At 35.8% G+C, this 20,634-nt stretch overlaps 1 protein-coding gene across 1 annotated transcript in view; it reads right to left on the minus strand.

The window, feature by feature from the left end:
* abca4b (ATP-binding cassette, sub-family A (ABC1), member 4b) overlaps window positions 1-20,634 on the minus strand; it is a 54,293-nt gene that overhangs the window by 4,776 nt on the left and 28,883 nt on the right. The window contains 32 exon segments of the mRNA XM_079875768.1: window positions 48-154; window positions 246-308; window positions 433-553; window positions 707-836; window positions 2,029-2,152; window positions 2,296-2,443; window positions 2,533-2,648; window positions 2,767-2,944; window positions 4,193-4,362; window positions 4,497-4,571; window positions 4,674-4,779; window positions 7,361-7,393; window positions 7,482-7,576; window positions 7,671-7,863; window positions 9,150-9,248; window positions 10,010-10,134; window positions 10,314-10,471; window positions 10,886-10,954; window positions 11,119-11,173; window positions 11,421-11,626; window positions 11,711-11,810; window positions 12,208-12,389; window positions 12,559-12,696; window positions 14,252-14,391; window positions 14,473-14,604; window positions 14,699-14,876; window positions 15,748-15,963; window positions 16,099-16,191; window positions 16,272-16,476; window positions 17,458-17,679; window positions 17,876-18,098; window positions 18,640-18,816. Of these exon segments, the coding sequence (XP_079731894.1) occupies window positions 48-154; window positions 246-308; window positions 433-553; window positions 707-836; window positions 2,029-2,152; window positions 2,296-2,443; window positions 2,533-2,648; window positions 2,767-2,944; window positions 4,193-4,362; window positions 4,497-4,571; window positions 4,674-4,779; window positions 7,361-7,393; window positions 7,482-7,576; window positions 7,671-7,863; window positions 9,150-9,248; window positions 10,010-10,134; window positions 10,314-10,471; window positions 10,886-10,954; window positions 11,119-11,173; window positions 11,421-11,626; window positions 11,711-11,810; window positions 12,208-12,389; window positions 12,559-12,696; window positions 14,252-14,391; window positions 14,473-14,604; window positions 14,699-14,876; window positions 15,748-15,963; window positions 16,099-16,191; window positions 16,272-16,476; window positions 17,458-17,679; window positions 17,876-18,098; window positions 18,640-18,816 (4,377 nt within the window).

Genomic DNA, 20,634 nt, shown 5'->3' on the forward strand with positions numbered 1-20,634 from the left:
TCCAATGTAAGTTCACAACTAGTGGCTCTTTATAATTTGTACATTACCTGTATCCAGCTACTGACGCCTCGCCTGATGTCACATCTGTGTCTCCGGTTAGCATTTTAAAGGTTGTGGTTTTACCTGCACCGTTTACACCAAGAAGCCCAAAGCACTGCATGAAAAATTTAAGTTGAATATCATTGTTCAGTCGTTCATTTCAATTGAAAGAGCAGCAGTATGGTTCATCTTTTCAAATCTGATACCTCCCCTGCTGGAACTCCTACACAGATTCTGTCCGTTGCTGGTCGTTTTCTGCGCCTGTATGTCTAAGATTAGACCGCACATTTCAGCATGGCAATAACGGTCCTTCAAAACACTACAAATTCAACACTGACATTGTTTACAAAAAATAATAAAAAAATGGAAGCTTTTTGTCTTATGGTCACTTACTTTTGACAAGTCTCGAACTAGAAGGATGTCATTCTTGTTCCCTCCTTTGTAAATGCGCTCTCTCTCCTGAGCTACATCATCATCTTCATCTTTAACAGGACTCTTCGCATAGTCTGTCACCCTGCACATTTCACCGTCACAAATAATAGTTACCACAAAACACAAAATATTAAACAGATCCAATTTTAAAGCTAACTTTTTTTTTAATGTTTATTTTGCAGTTGTAGAGTAAAAGTCTGTACTGAGCAGAATCCTTTTGTCTTTTTGCCCTCACCAGTGATCAAGGAAAAAATTGTACTGGATGAGCAGGTTTAAGATGAAATACACAAAACCCTCCACAGCCATACAGACGAGATTCTTCCCCACAAAGTTCCATCTGAACGGATCCATGGAATACTCCTCTCCTGTGCCAAGATATAGTTTATAGTAAGGACAGTGGCTTCTTTTTTTTTTTCTTTTTAGGGGGCGCCAGTAGCAGATCTGGCTCATTTGTTACAATAGATGAGATAAAACATGACAAAAGAAACTACTTAGTAGTTCATTGTATTAGCAGTGTTAGTTAGCAATTTTTGTTTAGTATTAATATATACACTGCTGTTTAAAAGTCAGTAATATTTTTGTTTTTGAGAAAGAAATGAATTCCTTAATTCTGAAAGGATACATTGACAGGGTTTTTTGAAACAATGTAAAAGTCTACTATTTCAAAAAAATGCTATTCTTTTGAACTTTTAATTTGTTAAAAATATATAAATCCTTCACACTACTTGAGTTTGCAAAATCACAAAAATATTTGAGTGAGCAACGTTTCGGTCAATCGACCTTCCTCAGGCTTACAAAAAATACAAAAGTCCAAGCACATTTGAGAACACATCATTTAGTGAGCAAAAACAGCTAAAACTGGCACGCCTCCAATTACAAGAAAACAATTATTTATTTAACTTTCTATTTATCAAAGAATCTTGAAAAAATATTATCACTGTTTTCACAAAAATATTAAGCAGCACAACTGTTTTCAACAAATATACTATTTTCAACATAATAAGAAGAAGTGTTTGATTTGTTTAGCACCAAATAATTTCAGAACAATTTCTGTAAGATCATGTGACACTGAAGATGGGCATGATGGATGCTGAAAATGCAGGAATTAATTACATTTAAAATATATTCAAATAGAAAACAGTTATTTTAAACTGTAATAATATTTCACAATATTACAATTTTTACTGTATTTTGATCAAATAAATGCAGCCTTGGTGAATATAGCATAATACAATACTAATAATAATTCTTAATTATTTTTGTGTTTTACTGGAAAATTATCATATGAGTTTCGAGTGAAGAATATGCAATTCAGTTGGATTTAGAGCAGTGAAGGAATGTTTTCAGCATTTTACCTACATAACTTACATACACATGATTATTTTTAGAAATTTCATTCAAATCAAGTTGGGTCAAAAATCTGAGGGGAAACGTACTGTCAGTTTAAACAGACATGCTGTTTTTAGAGTAAGGACATTAAAAGGCTTCATTTGAGGTGGCAGATTTTACACAACAATTGATCAATCATTAATAGTTCTTGCTAATAGAAGACCATACCAAATCTGGCGTAGACGTCAGTCACGGCCTGGTTCATGGCCATATCTATGAGACCTCGGCCGAGACAGAAGTGAGGGAAGACCAGTAACACCTTCTTCAACACCTCATTAAACATTATTAGAGACTGTAGGGTTTGTGAAGAAAAAACACAAGTAATTACTTCAAAATCTGAAATCAGTAAACATGGATTCTTAAGCAAACTTTTTTTTTTTAACTTTAATTAGAATTGTATATAAAAAAACAAAACAACAAAAAATGTAATTTTACCCTGTTGTTTTCAAAGAGCTCTAGGATGAAGGTGATGGCGCTACTGTTGATACCAATGAAAAGGTTGATGCAGGAGAGGGACACGTATGCCGTGCTGGGGACATTGAACATGTAGGACATGGGGTACATCATGGGCGTCACTGACCACCTGCATAGTGAAGAGTGGAAGAAAAATCACTGTTGTGCTTAGCTGATTTTCTTTAAGTCAATGGCAGAATACATAAGCCGCTGACTGACCCATAGAGACAAAGCAGAGCGACCAGCGCTGGCAGATTTGTGGGTGATGTGTAGCACCTCTTATCAAAACCCACGAAAATGGCCACAACCATCACTGTGCTGAGGGAGTAGTTCATCTGGCACAAACAAATGAATGGGATATGAGCAATCAAACAGCTCAAACATTTCACAATGACTAATGTTTGACATTTTACAGAACTGTCCTTGTTAACACACAATGCTGATAAATCTCACCATGTCCCAGAAAAAGTTGGCGACCCAGTAGACCACAGGGCTGACTCCACTAACAAACTGCAGATGTTTGGCCTTGGTGACACGTTCCTGAATGAGGTAGAGGATGAAGCTGGCCGGGACGAAGGACATGGCAAAGATGACGCAGATGGCCACCACTGCATCCACTGATGTGGCGAGACTGTCCGAAAGGAAAAGCAGCCTTTTACAACACAAAAGTACACTACACTTTTTACTTTAAATGTATTTTATTTTAAATTTTTGCATGTAAATACTTGAAATGATGTGTATCAGATGTCTGTGTTTCTGATTTCATGACTACATACACTACCACTCAAAAGCTTGGGGTTAGATTCAAGATTCAAGGATAAATTAAACTGATCAAAAGGGACAGTAAAAATATTTATAATGTTACAAAAAAAATCAAATGCTGTTCTTTTTAACTTTCTATTCATAGAGGAAAAATTGAGCAGTTTCCACAAAAATATTAAGCAGCACAACATTTTCAACATTCATAATAATAATAATAATAAATGTTTCTTGAGCAGCAAATATTATAATGATTTCTGAAGGATCATGTGACACTGAAGACTGAAGTAATTATGCTGAAAATTCAACTTTGAATCACAGGAATAAATCACATTTTTAAATATTTTAAAATAGAAAGATATTTTATATTGTAAAACATTTCACGATACTATTCTTACTGTATTTTTAATAAAAAAAAAATGCAGTCTTGGCGAGAATATGAGTCTTCTTTCAAAATCATTAAAGTGTACCAACCCCAAACTTTTGAATGGTACTGTACATCACTCATACATCACTATTAACTGAACGTCAGATTCTTCACATAAAGTTTAAAGTCCCCCTGTAGTAAATAATTTTATTCCTTAAAACTCATCTTTGATCACCAAAACTACATATTTAAACGTTTTTCCTTGGAAAAAAAAATTCTTCATGCCTTAAAATTGCTTGAATGTAACTCTACACCCATGCCTCATTTAGTATACATGGTTTTATGAAAATGCAAATAAGCCCCGCCTCCACTCACTCACACCAGCTCAGAGATCCACTGGTTGACGATCACATGTTGATGTGATTGATTGGTTACAAGGTAGTTTGTGACGTCAAAAACAACAGCAATTTGAAAAACGTTCTTGAGACTGTCTTTGGTTGACTGCAGTTTTAAGGAGAAAATACTCAGCAATGGTGTTGACTTATGAATTTGAACAAGGTTTGTCTTAAAGCATAATAAAAACACCACATATACATATAAACAACATTAAAAACACAATTTTCAACAGAGGGGGACTTTAAGATTAAAAACACTTGTTTTAGTAAAAAAACAACAGTTTGGACCCCATTTACACCTGTATTTAGTGCTGAGCATCCAAGACAGATGATGTAAACTTTTCAATCTGACACTCACACAGTGACTTCTGAGAGCTGCTCTTTGGTGAGGTTGAGCGGGTGGTTGATGGCAGTAATGCCGTATTCTGAAGGGTTGGCGTGAGGCGGCAGGTAAGCACGGAGAATGGCGTTGTTTGCTATGTTCATGAAGGAGACCATGGCGTGCCAGCCTTTGTTATTATACCACACCTGTGACAAGTTAGGAAACCAGGAGAAAAATAAAGTCAGTAGAAAAATGTCCTTGACAAGGAAAGTTTAATCATGGTTAAAGTGTCCAAACACATTTTGGGACATTGTACTGTTAAATACGGGGTTTAACTTACCTTAACATTGTACTCACTCTCCATGTAGTGCAAGAAAGTTCCGAATTCGTTCATGGCTGACTTTGAATATGGGCCCTAAGGAGAAGAAATCATTCAACAGTGTATATGTTGTGTGAGCAGTAATATATTTAAATGCATCTCATCAAATTCTTATGGGTAGTAAACACAATATCATACCCCTGTAATATTCATTATCCGTCCAAGCTGGGAAAGAATATCCTGGATCTCCTCAGGATCCACATCGAGGATCGGTAGTTGTCCACCAACAGAGAGTCCACCGTACCTGTGAAAGAATGGGTTTAATCGAGCATCGTTTTAAAGATTCCTCAGTTATTGTGTCCACTAATTTATGTTTGCATATTAACATTTTGCACTTGTATAACATGTCCATTTATTTTCATTGTCAATATTTATGACATTTTACAGTTTAACAAAATGTATGAGGGAAATTGTCTAATTTAGTTCTGTGACTGGTCACTCATCTATTTTAAGCTGCTTCAACTAGACAAATTAACCCTTGTGCATCAATTTAAAAAAGTTACTCATAGGTCCAAAGAGGACAAAAATGTCCATGTCAAAAAACGGTCATAAAAAGTTGAAGCTTGGGAGCACAGACTTAACTTTGGTATCATTTTAAAGAATACCCTTGGCAGATTATTGCTGAAGTTAAATTTTTTTTATAAGTAAATCCAAAAAAAAGTTATATAGGTTTAAGTTTATGAAAATTATTTATGAATATTATTTTATATAAAATATATATTTTATGAAACAAGTTGAACTCTAAAACGGCTAGAAAATCAAAGCCATAAATCTAAATAAGTTGTGTTCCAAATTTGAGGTTGATATCTCAAAAAATGAGCTTTCAGTAAGATTTTGTTTGGGCGCAGTACCAGACTTTCCCCATTGGATCCCAGCAAAACTCCTCTGGTCACACAGTGATTGGCTTTGTTATTTGCAGTTGAGTTTTTCTCTATCAATACTACAAACACACACATGCACACAAACAATTTTTTTTTTATATAACACACATACCAACCACACTCTGACATCCATACCAACACACCCACACAATTATCATTGCATAATCATTGCATATCATTGCTATAATAGCTCAAAATTCATGCAGTTAACAGAAACAAAAAAACAAAAACTTACTCATAGGTCCAAAAGGGACAAAAATGTCCAAGTCAAAAAACTCTCATAAAAATGTTATGCTTAGGAGCAAATACTTAAGTTTGGTCTCATTTTAAAGAAGACCCTTGGCAGATTGTTGTTGAAGTGAAAAAAGTGAAAAACGTGCAACCAAATTTTTTTTATAGAAGTTTAAGTTTATGAAAAATATTTATGAACATTATAATCAATATTTTATATAAAATATATATAAGTATTTTGTGTAACTAGTGCAACATTTTTTTTTCAAATGAAATGGGGGTGAAATAGTAAAATTACAATAAAAATAGACACCTGTGCCAAAATTAATGCAGTTAACATAAAAAATTAAAAAAAACTTACTCATAGGTCCAAAAGGGACAAAAATGTCCAAGTCAAAAAACTCTCATAAAAATGTTATGCTTGGGAGCAAATACTTAAGTTTGGTCTCATTTTAAAGAAGACCCTTGGCAGATTGTTGTTGAAGTGAAAAAATTGAAAAAAAGTGCAACCAAAAAAATGTTATAGAAGTTTAAGTTTATGAAAAATATTTATGAACATTATAATCAATATTTTATATAAAATATATATTTTATGAAACATTTGGAACTCTAAAACTGATATAAATTCAAAGCCATAAATCTAAACAGGTTGTGTTCCAAATTTGAGGATGATATCTCAAAAAATGAGCTTTCAGTAAGATTTTGTTTGGGCGCAGTACCAGACTTTCCCCATTGGATGCCAGCAAAACTCCACTGGTGAACACAGTGATTGGATTTTCAATTTGCAGTTGAGTTTTTCTCTCTCAAATATTACAAGCACACACATGCACACAAACACTTTTTTTTTTTTATAACACACATACCAACCACACTTAGACATCCATACCAACAAACCCACACAATTATCGTTGCATAATTTATCCAGTTGGCTCTATAATATGCCGAAGCAGAAAACAGGAATAAAGCGAGTATTTGCTTTATAGGCCTAACCTGAAAAAATGGCACCATCTGATAAAAAATGGTAAAAATGTCAATTTTGAAGCCTTGCCAACAGAATGAAAGCCTATTAAAAAAGATTGCATCATTTTATAGTTAAACGGCACAGGGATTAAAAAATGCAGTTTTAATGGGTTTCAATGGGGACATTTTTGTCCTTAAGGTCCTGAGAGGAAGTATTTTGTGTAACTAGTGCAAAATAGATTTTTTAAAGAAAATGATGATGAAATAGTAAAATTCCAATAAAAATACACACCCGTGCCAAATTTTATGCAGTTAGCATTAACACAGGCAAAGTGATCAAAAAAACAAAACTGAAAAAGCCAAAAATGTCCTCAAGGATGCACAAGGGTTAAAAAGTAAAAATTTCCATTTAAAAAAATCAATGCATAATAATTACAAAATAATTAGCAAAATGGTGCTTAAAAGCATTTTTATAATATTTTACAATATTATAAATAAATAAATAAATAAATAAATAAATAAATAAATAAATAAATGTCACACTGAAGGACGTCGTCATCTCAAAAAAAAAAAAATTTTTTTTTTAAGTCCCTAGCTTATGTTTTTGGCCTAAATGAAGTAAAATCTTGAGGCATTCTGCAGAAAGAAATCTTTGATTATGATGTGTGGGTTTCTGGACAACTGTTTGATTGCTTTATATCAGCAACCACATCAAACATCCATACAACTAAATAAAAAAGACAGAAACTTTACCTTTGTTCATTCACCCAATATTTGCTCTTCAAGCTGCATATAAGGAAAACAGCAGCCATTACACAAAATGAAATGAATACTAACACTACTAGCACACTGAAGTTTTTTTAGAACAGCTCACCTGGTCTTGATGAGCTTGGGGTAAGTCTTCACTAAGTAATCAGAGATGTTTTTGTTTGTCATATCAAGCAAAATGTCCCCTGTTGGCTCTTTTCTCTACATGAGATAAAAAAAAAAAAACAAATTACTAAACTCACCTCCTGGATCTTTATAATTATGATAAAGTATTTCAGTTCCATCTGATCCTGACCTGTCGTGGTGGCAGTCCTCCAGCTCCAGCCGCACAGAACGGCAGCATGGTGAGCTTTGTATCAGTGCTGCACTCACAGGAAGGGGAAGGGTTTCTTGTATTCCACTCAGGACTCAATAAGATGTTCGTGACCTCAGGAGACACTGGAGGAACTTCCCAATCAGAGGATGTGTTTAAACAGGTAAAGAGGTTCCTGTGAGCACATATTCACATATATGATATGATATAATAAATATAATATAATATAATATAATATAATATAATATAATATAATATAATATAATATAATATAATATAATATAATATAATATAATATAATAAATTACTATTCTATTTTAAGTATAACTGTATAATTATTGCAAAATATTATTTTAATTATTAAAAATATAAAAAATGTCAGCATCATTACTCCAGTCTTCAGTCACCTGATTCTTCAGAAATCATTCTAAAATGCTGAATTGCTGCTCAAGAAACATTTATTATTATTATCAATGTTGAAAACAGCTAACAGCTGCTTAATATTTTTGTGGAAACTGTTAAAAGAAAAGTTAAAAAGAAAAGTATTTATTTACAATAGATATTTTTTTAATAACATAATAAATGTATTTATTGTTACTTTAATCAATTTAACCAATTTGAACAAAAGTGTTACAAAAATAAACAATCTTACTGACCCAAAACTTTTCTATTGGTAGTTTAACTTACTATGAATTTGGTAACTAAGCAATTAACTTAAAATGATATTGAATCGTGGCACAGATGCATAGCCCTGAAATGTTTATACATTATTTTTATATATCTATGGAGAAAACTCACGCTCTGAAGATTTTGTCACGCTCCATTCAAAGATTACATTTCTGTCATGACAACTCTAGGAGTGTTTGGGATGGTAATGGATATGACAATGTTGATATGTTTGGTCTTTGTGGAATAGATCTGCTACGCTGCTGCTGTTAGTGCTGTTGCAGTTGATAATTGTTGCTGCTGCTGCAGAGCAAGTACAGGACTTGCTACTGCCAATACATACACAACACTGTTGTGAGCAAGTAAGACATGCTGCTGCTGTACAAAATAGCATACATGAATTACCTGTCGTAGCAGATCTATACAGGTGGAGCTGGGGAAGATGGAGGGTTTCTGAAAGAGCACTGCAACTGCTACAACAAATGCTTACCAAGTATTTGAAAGTTGAGCAGAAAGCTCATTGCTACTGATAGAGCAGGAACCATTCAGCTGTGTCCTATAGAGAATGATGTGATTGCAGGCAGATTGAGTTAAGGATTTATCAGCCTGCACCATCTAGAGTTTCATGACAGAACTCTGTATTTATAGAAGTAATCACATAAATCAGAATCGCATAAATCAGAGCTGGATAGGTGTGCACTGGCTCAACATATTCTCCAGAGTCAATCTCAAAATAATTAAAGTATGCTCATAGTGTAGTTTCAAAACCCCCTCAGACCAAACTTAAAAACTCACTCCAAGGGCTGATTTGCCATACAGCGTGTTCCCATGCCAGGGTCCTTCAGCAACGTCTGCATGAAATGCTTCATTTTTGGATGCGATGGCTGCTCATTACTGAGATACAGAAGACAGGTGAGAAATTCATCGTGAATGAAAACATACAAATTACTTCATAAACAGATTCTTAGGGAGTTTTCACACCTGGCTAATTTGGAGCATTTGTTTTGGAACCTGGTGCGTTTTCTCCCTTAATTCGGTTCTTTTAGGCATATGTGAAAACGGCAATAGCGCTCCGATCCGCACCAAAATAATCTGTCCGAGATCGCATCAACGAGGTGGTCTTAGCCCAATTGCAACAACTGTGGAGCTGTTCGCTTGTAGTGAGAAAACAATCCGACCCGACGAACCAACGAACCAGGCTGTATCACAATATATGATGGGGAATTACGTACTGTACGTTGCATGAAAAGCAGCAGTGTGTGTTTTGCTAATGCCTCTCAAAAAGAATCGCAGGTTAACCTGGAGCAAAGACGAAGTGAAATGTCTTATTAAAATTTGGTCGAATAAACATATTTCTGAACAAAAACGCATAACAATACAAACAAAGCCTTGCTAAAATGATAAAGTAATATATAATGACCGCTATGAGATGAATCCTGGAACATAAACAGGTGCGCGCGGACCAATGAGAGGAGACTTTACTCACACTTGACTCGTATTAACTAATGTTTGTCCATTTGGAAATGTTGCCTTGTGAAAGCGAACTGAACCAAGAAGAAATCACAACATTGTAACAATTTTAACCCTAGCTTCGAAACAAAAAAAACAATCTACAGGTGTGAAAACGCACTTAGACTCTAAACAGCTGATCTCACCTGATGAAGGTCAACTGTGGTCCATACATCCATGGAGTGAGGGTCAGACTGGGATACTCTCCAAATGGTGGGACAATCATAGTGAAGATCAAAGCAATAAGGACAAAACTGGATGGCAAAACAATCTACAAAAAAGCAAGATGTAAAGAAAACCTCTGCTTGTTGTCTATTCTAGAAAAAACACATGGCATCAAATAAGTGGCCAGAATATTTTTTAGGTTTGGAACGGATAACAGAATGATGCTTTTTGGGTGAAATTTCCTCATTTTCATAACACTGTGTCCACATGCAAACTTCACCTTACCTGTGCAAGGAAATCTTTGTGGCTGCGTGTGGCATGGTGAAATCTCTTGACCAGAAGAGCGTGGAACTGCTTGAGTACCAGGCTAAACCCTTTAACCTGCTTGGAGGCTCTACCACCACTGTTGTCAGACTCTACTGGGTTCCCCACACCATTTGCATCTGTAAACCAGACCAGATACAGGCATAATCTAATTAGACCTGCTGTATAAACTGTGTTTATACAGTTTATACAACTGACCAGCTCAAACCTCTAAACCAGCAAGACCACATTAGTTGCTTTAACAAGCAAGACCCCATATGTTTTCTAGCTTAACCAAGAACCATTTTCGGGCAATCAATCAGCACGATTGACTGGTTCGCCAGCTAGACCAGCACTAATCAGCACAAACCAGCATGGAGCAGAATGGAAATGCATATTGGTCTAAGATGATCTGATGTCTGCCAAGAGCTACTGTATCTCAAGAAGCTTTATCTCTACACAAAGCATAGCACCTCAGTCAAACCCTTCATATCACCCTGTTAGCTTCTTAGCATGAGCGCTAAGCAAAGCTGAGATCTGGGATCTCGATTCACCTTCAACATTGTTCGTAGTCTCTCTGTCTCTCAAGAAACTATTTTTCCTCTGTTGTAGCATCCATTGCTCTGAGGGGGTAGTTTGACACAGTCAAACACAGCAGGGATTTAAAAGACAATCATAAACTATTCCATAAACTCCTGGTTTATGGAAAGTACAGGACTTGAATTAACTTAATGATATATATTATAGGTATTATGGCTGTTGATATAGGTAATATGAGGATATTTACCTGGTGTGACAGAGCTGTTGGCTGCCTCTCCATCTGCTGTAACTTTCAGAAAGATCTAAATATATACAACACAGTGTCTTAAATCATAAGTGAGGACACACTTATCTATATATTTTGCACAGTAACAACCAGCGTTGTTTTAGCATTATATATATATATAAAATAACAGCCAAAAATGGATATAAAAATTATACAGAAAATTGAAACACAAGAACTGTAGCTATATATTACGCAGTCTGTTGACTGTTATCACTGATGGTAATGGTTGCTAAAGCATAATGCAGAAATAAATGTTGTCCAACCTCTTCTAGTGATGTGTCAGATATGCCAAAGCTACTGAGGCCCATGTCAGCCAAAGTTTCCTCCAGTTCTCGGAAAAGGCTGGCGTACGCACGATATTTAAAACCCTTATTAGGGAGTAGATAGGTCATCTCTTGACCGACCATTTCAATCAGCTTTGCCTCAGGTACATGGTGATGAATCAGAGTAGTGATGCTCTCAACATTCCCTGTGTAGAGAGATGAAAAAATGATTCCTTTTTGAAGAAATGAGGCTGTTATATCAATGAATATTTTGAGCTAAGCCCACTGACCGTCCAGTATTCTCTCGGGCTGTAGTGCCTGACTCTCCTCTTTATATCTAGTGCAGGAGGAGCAGGAGCAGGAACACTCAGACGCACAGTCACACTCATTCTGAAGAGCACAGACAAAGAACACTTACTGAACACAGTCGAAATACCGATTTTGGGCTATTTTGCTACCATATTGTGCCTTTTTTTCAGCCTAATGAAAAGAAAATATCCAAAATACGTAATAAAGTGTCTATTGTATTACACTTTATCTATTTGAGTCAGTAGATTTCAATTACAATACACATCTTTAAAGGCTGTTTTCTCAAAATGAGATCTCCACAGTAGCACTTCCAGTCTCGTTCTGTGAAGGTTTTTACAGAGGGGATTTGATTTATATAACATTTTATTCCTAAAATAGTGCTTTCTGATTATGGAGTGATAAAAAGATATATCCAAAATAAAAATAAAAGAAACAAGAATTTAATCAACAACATGGTGAACTGTCACAGAAGTCTCACCTCTTTCTTGCGCTGGTCTTTCATGCGACGCACCAGCGTGAGGTAGAAACCCACTCCAAAGCAGTTCTTCAGAAAGAGAGGAGAGCCACTGCAGTGTAATTTACCTTTAGAGATAATGGCCACTCTGTCACTTAACAGGTCTGCCTCGTCCATGTGATGAGTGGACAGTATTACTGTGCGGCCTGGATGAAGTGTACGTGTAAGAGAGAGAGAAAGAGATGATACAGATATTTAACAACAGGAGGATAAGATTTGTATCTTATTGCATGAGCAGCTCTACAAATGAAAGTCTCTTGCAGTGATTGTCTTTTTAATCCTGCATTATTATCTTTGGCCAGAAGGTGGCAGTACCTGTGCGGTACTTGAGTAGCAGGTCCCAAATGGAGCGCCTGGCGTATGGATCCACTCCTGATGTTGGCTCATCCAATATCACCACCCTAGAACCGCCTACGAAAGCCATCGCCACCGACAGCTTCCTCTGCATACCCCCTATAGACAGAGTCGAAACACAAATTGTTTAAAACACTGACTTTATAGATATTGGTGCTTGATGTTTAAGAAAAAATGCATTTAAAATTGCATTTACTGTGGATACTGTCAGAGATATTGACAATGACACCCAGGAATTGTCTAAGGAATTAACATTGGCATTTGAAACATTGGCACAGTCATTATGCAAGGCAAGCCATGTTTTTTCACCTCAGAGTAAAAAATAAAACATGCAATTGAGAGATAAAGTTGAAAATAAGAAATAAAGTCACATTAGGAGATGTACTGTATCAGTTCTGAGATTTAAAGAGAAATCACGTAGAAATTACGAGACGCAATTGTGATATATTAAGTCATATTGTGTGATATAATGTCAGTTATATAATGTCAGTTATATTCAATCATTTAGTAGACTTAATGACAAATTGAGGAGAACAATAGAAGCAATTAATCCAACAAAAAGGCAATATGTAAGTGCTGTGACAAGCACCAGTTAGTCTAGTACATGTAGCAAGTTTTTATATACAGTATATATACAGATAAATAGAAAGAAAGAATAAAAACAAAGTCACAATTACCTATTATTTAAGTATTTATACGAGTAAAGGGTTTCTCATTTACTTTGAGCCATTTTAGTATGTAGTAGTATGACTCCAAATGTTGTGAAATTAATTTGACTGTTAACAATGAATACTGAGAAATATGTTTAAAAAGCTGATAATTGTTACGTAACGTGGTATATTAGAAACTTGCATGACGAGGAATAATTGCAGGAAACAGACTTTAATCACAAACACTCAGGAACCAGGAGAAACACAGGAGAAAACCACACAAACATTAACGGACAGAGACTAAGGGATAACTGAGGGTTTAAGTAATACAGAGCAAACAAAGTAACTTAATTAGTAAATTAACAGGGTGAATGGTGGATAAATGACATAACTAATTAAACAGACTGGGGAAAACTACGTCACAGGACTAAACCAAAAACACAGTGAAAACATAGGAGGCATGTAACAATAATGTGTAACCAAATAATGAGTAAATAAAAAAGGCCATATAAATGATTAAAGAGTGATCTATTATGAGGGAAAGATGATGAAAGATTAAAGCAAAACTCAGTTTGTTATAAACGCCTTGTTCAACAAAAGAACAGCATTTATTAAAAATATAAATCTTTTGTGACATTAGAAATGTCTCTACTGACACTTTTTTCGCATCGTTAATTCATCTTTGCTGAATAAAAGTATTAATTTCTTAAAAAAAAAAAAAAAAAAAAAAACTGACCCCAAACTTTTGAACAGTATAGTGTAGCCTACAAACACACTTGCCACCAAGGCAACATCATTTCCATGTTTACTCTATAGGAGAGGCTTTATTTTATCCCTAACCCAGATTAGATCCAAATAAGAATCTTTTCTCCAGTACCCCCCCGTCTCCCCTGGTTTTTAAGTATCTGTCTAAAACGCAGATCCTGAATGGGCAAACTCAAAACCCCCTTAATAACAGATTACAGATTACCAGATTATTATCTCAGGTTTGCATCAAGACCCACCAGAGAGGTTCTGTGCTTCCTCGTCTCGTTTATGAGGTAATCCCAGGTCCTCCAGCATGTCCTCGACCTCCTGCTTGGCCTCCTTGTGCTCACGTCCCTTCATCAGAGAGTAGAAGAGAATATGCTCCTCTACTGTCAGACTGAGTGAAATAAAACAAAACATACCTATCAGACTGTAGTATTTATAATATTATGTCCACTTGCAAAGAACAGGTGCTCACTGGTTGAAGAGGATGTTGTATTGTGGACACATGCCCAACGATTGTCGTATGGTGTCCATTTCTGTACGAATGTCCCTCCCATATATGTAAGCCGTTCCAGAGGTGGGCGGAAACAACCCGGTCAATATGGACCTGCAACAGTACAAGATGTATAAGAAATGAGTCCAAGATGACACAAACTAGATGGGATTTATATTTCAGGTTAAAGAGATATGTAAGGACGCACAAAGTGGTGGTCTTTCCTGCCCCATTGTGACCCAGGAAAGAAGTGATCTGGCCCTCATAGAAGTTCATGTTAAGACAGTCCACTGCAGGTCTTGAGTTTCTAGAATACACCTTCACCAAGTCCTGCACTGACACTCCTATTAACAGACCCTCCGGCTCTGGCTCAAAGAATGGATTTCCTGCGGGAAAATACCCATACGGACACTAAACCAAACAGATAACTGACAATATAACAGGTCTGGGTTCATATACAGGTACTACAGAAACAGACCAAGTTTATACAGAAACACTTTCTAAAGATCAAAGCATTCATTGAGATTTGAATTGGAACGACAGGAACGCGCTTAAAGGAAATTACTGAAACACAGATCAAAGAAATTCAACATAATTACATATAAATAATAAAGGATTAGTACAAATTCTGCAAAATATATATAGTGTACATACATACATTATATATATATATATATATATATATATTTCCCTGCAGCAGCTTGCATTCTATTCACCGTATTTATGTGTATGTTTCGGCAGTAGCTTTCCTTCATGCAGCATGACGTAGCAAATCTAGTCCGCCAATTCTAAGCATATGTTCATTCCACTCTTATTAACAAGTGCTGTTTAAACCCAGAGTTGCCATCAAATATGTATATGACATTTAATTCCATTAATTCTTTACTGTATTTATAAGTGAAATTGCAATTCTATATACACTATACCGTTCAAAATGTTGGGGATATTTTTCACTGTTTTTAAAACTCTCTTAAGCTCAGCAAAGCTGAATTTAATTAAAAATACAGTAAATATTGTGAAATATTATTCAAATTTAAAATAACTGTTTTCTATATGAATACATTTTAAAATGTAAATTTGTAACCCTTGACTGTTAAAACTTCACTTATGGTACAGTTCTATAAATTCCTTTGAATTTATAATTAAGTTTTGCAATTCTTTTGCAATAAATTTTGCAGTCTTTTTGAAACTTCTATCCTGGAAAGTTTTTTTCAATTCAAATTTGTAAATGACGCACAACCCAACTGGAATCCTTACCATCGTGCACAGGCTGGATCTCCTCTTGTTGAATCTCTTCGTGTATTTTTAGATGCTCCTCCCGCTCTCTCTCTTTCTCCATCCTCTCTCGTTTCTCCTTGTGCTTGCAGTCCTTGCTGCTGCGGGAACCATTGCATTCCCTGTGCTCCGGCGAAAGGCCACCATACTCAACATCCTCCCGCTTCTCCAAGTTATTTACCAGAGGCATCTCAGGGCCTACAGAGAAACAGAGGTGTGTTCACAAAATAAATCTAATGTAGGCCCTGTGTACACATGTATTTAATGCTGCCAACTTGTGATTGAATCATCCTAGATGGATGTTTATATCAGGTGTAAATAAATCAACCATACCTGGATCTGGATTCTGTGAGGGTAAAGGTGTCGGCTTCAGCCAGTACGAGGGCTGCAGAGGGAAATAAAATGGCTGACCGATGCCATACTGGCCTGAAAAGCCAATGGAAAAAAGTAAGCTTTCTTTTATAGTAGTTTAGCATATTCAGTGCAGTGCTTTGTAAGAAACGAACCAGGAAAGACGTTGTCGAGATACCAAGCCAAAACAGCATAAAGAACTGCATCCAATAGCATCATCCGAATAGAAGTGAAGAAGGAGTACTCATCACCCTCTAGAGGACTGGTACCAATATTGTCCCACTGCAGACCCAGGCCTTGCTCCTCATAGCGGGATAGATACTCTGTCCCAAAACCAAAGGCCACTGGAGACAGCAAGCTCTGGAAAAGCAGGAGCATTTTACAAAACATTAACTACGTGCAAGAGCCATTTTGACCAATCAGATGTAAAGTCCAAATATAAATGAATGACTTTCTAAATTTAAATAGTTTCTAAATTAAATAAGACATTTATAGCAGTGGTTCTCAACCTATTTTACTTGAAGGCCTCCCTTTGTCCAATGCAATATTCCAAAGCTTAAACTGGGAGTGTTGATATATGAAATTAATTAACCACAAATAATGTGGTAACTTTCAAAGTTTATGTTCTTCAATTAAAAACAACAGATACTAAAGGGAGAACAATTTTTTCAAATTTTAATATATTTTTTTAATTACATATTGTTTTATTATACTATAGTATTATATAAGAATTACATTTCTGTTTACATATTTATTTTATGTGTTTTTAGCTTTTTACTTTATGAATAAAGTCAAGACAACTCTCAAGAGTGTTTGGCATTGTAATGGATATGACAATGTTGATATGTCAACATATCAGCTGTGCCCTACACTGTAAAAAATACTTAAACATCTAAGTTGATTGCACTTAATAATTTAAGTCATTTCAACTTAAATTACATTAAACTGACTTTATAAAAATGAAATGAATCTTATATAACTTGTATAAAAAAAGTTGAAAATTGCTTGAACTCATCAAAATATGTTGTCAACTTATTGATCATATAATTTAAAGTGTATAGAGAATGATGTGATTGTAGGCAGATTGAGTTAAGGACCTATCAGCCAGCGCCATCTAGAGTTTCATGACAGAACTTTGTATTTTGATTATTTTCAATATAATCATTTATTCATTTAACTGTGAAACTTTTTATTCATCTTGAGGGCCCTTTCACAGTTTGTTAAGGCCCCCTACTGATCCCCAGAACCCTGGTTGAGAATCACAGATTTTTGGCAACTTTAAATGCTGCCATTTTAGATTGGATCAAACTGAAGAGAAGAGGAAAACCATATTGGACTCACCACTGCTAACTTCATGTTCTTGGTAATGCGGTCCTGCCAGGCGAAACATAAGATATGAGGGAGGTACAGGGTGAAGTAGATGATGCCGCTGCATGCTGCAGCCAGGTTGGCCTTATTGAAGAACACGCTCATCAGAAAGCACTGCATGATAGTGGCCACAGTGAATGTGAGGAGGAACAGGAACAGGATGATAGGATCGCTGTAATTGAGCACTTTTCCAGCCTGAGGACAAAGGCATTCAATAATTAAGATACTCTTCTAATTTAAAACAGTGCTGTGTAATAAAAAGAGAGTGAGAGAAAGAGAGACAGAGACCCTCCATGTACTAACAACATACATCCAGCAGAGGTCACAATGCAACAAGTCTGAGAAAGGCTCAGAGGGACAAAGTTCATCAGTCATCACATTTCTTCCTCACCATGATAATGGCAGTCAACAGAGCGGTGCTGGCGGACATCACGAGGAAACTGTCGATAAACCATGTGTACCAGATGACACTATTAGTGACGCCCATGGCCTTCAGTGTCTCCTTCAGCCTCATCTCCTTCTCCAGCACGATGCTCTTCACCACCATAGACACTGAGTAGATCCAGGCCAGCACCATGAAGATGGGGAAACAGCGATTTAGGGTCAGCATGAACCTTGATATGGGACAAAACAAACAAGATCCATCGGATAATTGCAAGGTTTCATTGAGAACCATGATATGCCATGAAATAATGCAACTGGAGTCATTTTTGTACTTCATTGCAATGGACAGACCACCCAACATGAAAATTCTGTGAACATTTACTCACCCATATGTCGTTCCTAACTTGACGTTCCCATTGACTTTCATTGTATAGTCAAAAATATAATGGAAGTCAAAGGGAACCAAAACTTTTTGGTTGCCTACATTCTTCTTTTGTCTTTGACAGAAAAACAAAAAGTCATTCAGGTTTGAAACGACATGAGGATACTCACCCTGTATTCACATGGAGTTTGTTTGAAAATGACTTTTGTATATTATTTTTTGGTCCTTTTGGTTGGAAGAAATACATCTTATCTGTTCACTACCTGTCCTGCCTGTTCTTGGCTATGATTACCACACACCCAAATGATGAGAGAATTTTCATTTTTGGGTGGAATATCCATTTAAGCTGGTGTGATGATATGGGAAAGGATTAGTTAGCCATCACTCACATGTCATCCACGTAGCAGGGATAGGGCATCTGCTGCACGTAAACACCTAGAGGCCAGTCATGACCTGTGTGTAACTTGAGGATACCATGTTCAATCATGTCCTGCAGGTAGGCAAAACCTCCCCAAATGTAGCGATGGTCCTCCAGAGGGTCTGCCCTGGGACCAGGGTCCCAGTACCTAAGAGAAAAGGAGGGCATTTAGTAGTTTGGTGCTCATTTAAAAAGTTTTTAAAAACACAAGAAATGTTTCTTGAGCAGAAAATTTTAGCAGGAAATCATACAGTATTTGAATGATTTCTGAATGATCATGTGACGTATGTAATGTAATGCATGACGTATGCATGTAATGATGATGAAAATTCAGCTTTGCCATCACAGGAATAATTTACATATCAAAATATACTCCAAAAGAAAACAGTTATTTTAAATTGTAATAATATTTCACAATATTACTGTTTCACTGAATTTTATCAAATAAATGCACCCTTGTAAAAACATGTTAAATATTAACGATCCCAAACTTTTGAACAGTTGTGGATATTTTTATAATGCAGTAAAAATGCATTAATCCTTAGTGGCCAACAGTTCTCACACAATAGAGATCATTCAGTAAATCATAGGCTACAGTATTTCCAATTATTTTCGATGTCGTCTAATAAAACTCTATAGACTGATCATTGGGCTACACTGAGATGTGTATGGAAGCTTGTTTCCGCCACTGAATAATAAATAAATAAATAATAATAATTGCGAATTTTTATCTCACAATTCTGACTTTTTTTCTCACAATTGCGATATATCAAGTCAGAATTGTGACTTTTTTTCTCAGAATTGCGAGATATGAAGTCAGAATTGTGAGAAATAAAGTCGCAATTCTGAGAAATAAAGTCGCAATTCTGAGAAATAAAGTCGCAATTGCGAGATATAAAGTCGCAATTCTGAGAAATAAAGTCGCAATTGCGAGATATAAAGTCGCAATTCTGAGAAATAAAGTCGCAATTGGGAGATATAAAGTCGCAATTCTGAGAAATAAAGTCGCAATTACGAGATATAAAGTCAGAATTGCATGATATAAAGTCGCAATTGCGTGTTATAAAGTCAGAATTGTGAGATACAAACTATTCTGAGGTAAAAAAAAAAAAATTAGAATTAGACTTTATATCTCACAATTGTGAGTTTATATCTCACAATTCTGAGAAAAGATGTCAGAATTGCGAGATATAAACTCGCAATTATGTGTTATAAAGTCAGAATTGCGTGATATAAAGTCGCAATTGTGAGAAAAAAAGTCCGAATTCTGACTTTATATCTCGCAATTCTGACTTTATAACACGCAATTGCGACTTTATTTCACGCAATTCTGACTTTATATCTCACAATTCTGAGAAATAAAGTCAGAATTGCGAGATGTAAACTCGCAATTGTGAGATAAAAAGTCGCAATTATCTTTTAAAATGTTTTATTTTGTGGCGGAAACAAGCTTCCATAGATGTGGGCTACACAAATTCTAAATTAAAATTCTGCCTTCAAACACGTCACATTTGCTGTGTAATCCAACATGAATGACTCAAAAATGTCAAATTCAATAGTCTTTAATCCAAGAAATCTAAATACTCGGGAGATACGTAATGAAAATGCACATTAAACAATGACGACAACCGACAGGGGACAACAGAAACTCAGAGCTATATATACACAAGAGAAACTAATCTAGACACAGGTGCAAAACATAGGTAACCATGGAAACAAACAGTGACACATTTGACAACCTAGGAGACAGTTAAGCGGGAACATAGGCTACGTTCGTTGTCAGTCCAAATCAGATTTTTTCCCCCCATACGATTGGAATCTGATCTAAATTTATTGACACCCACATTATGTATCGCAACTGTTAAGATCCGATTTGCATCCATGCCGCTCTTTTGTTTTGCAGAATATCTGCATCGGTTTCTATGGCAATGATTTTGTGTTGGTAGGCAGTGTAGTTGCTGAGCTG

Source organism: Squalius cephalus, assembly GCF_949319135.1.
Source record: "Squalius cephalus genome assembly, chromosome: 7".
NCBI classification, from domain to species: Eukaryota; Metazoa; Chordata; class Actinopteri; order Cypriniformes; family Leuciscidae; genus Squalius; species Squalius cephalus.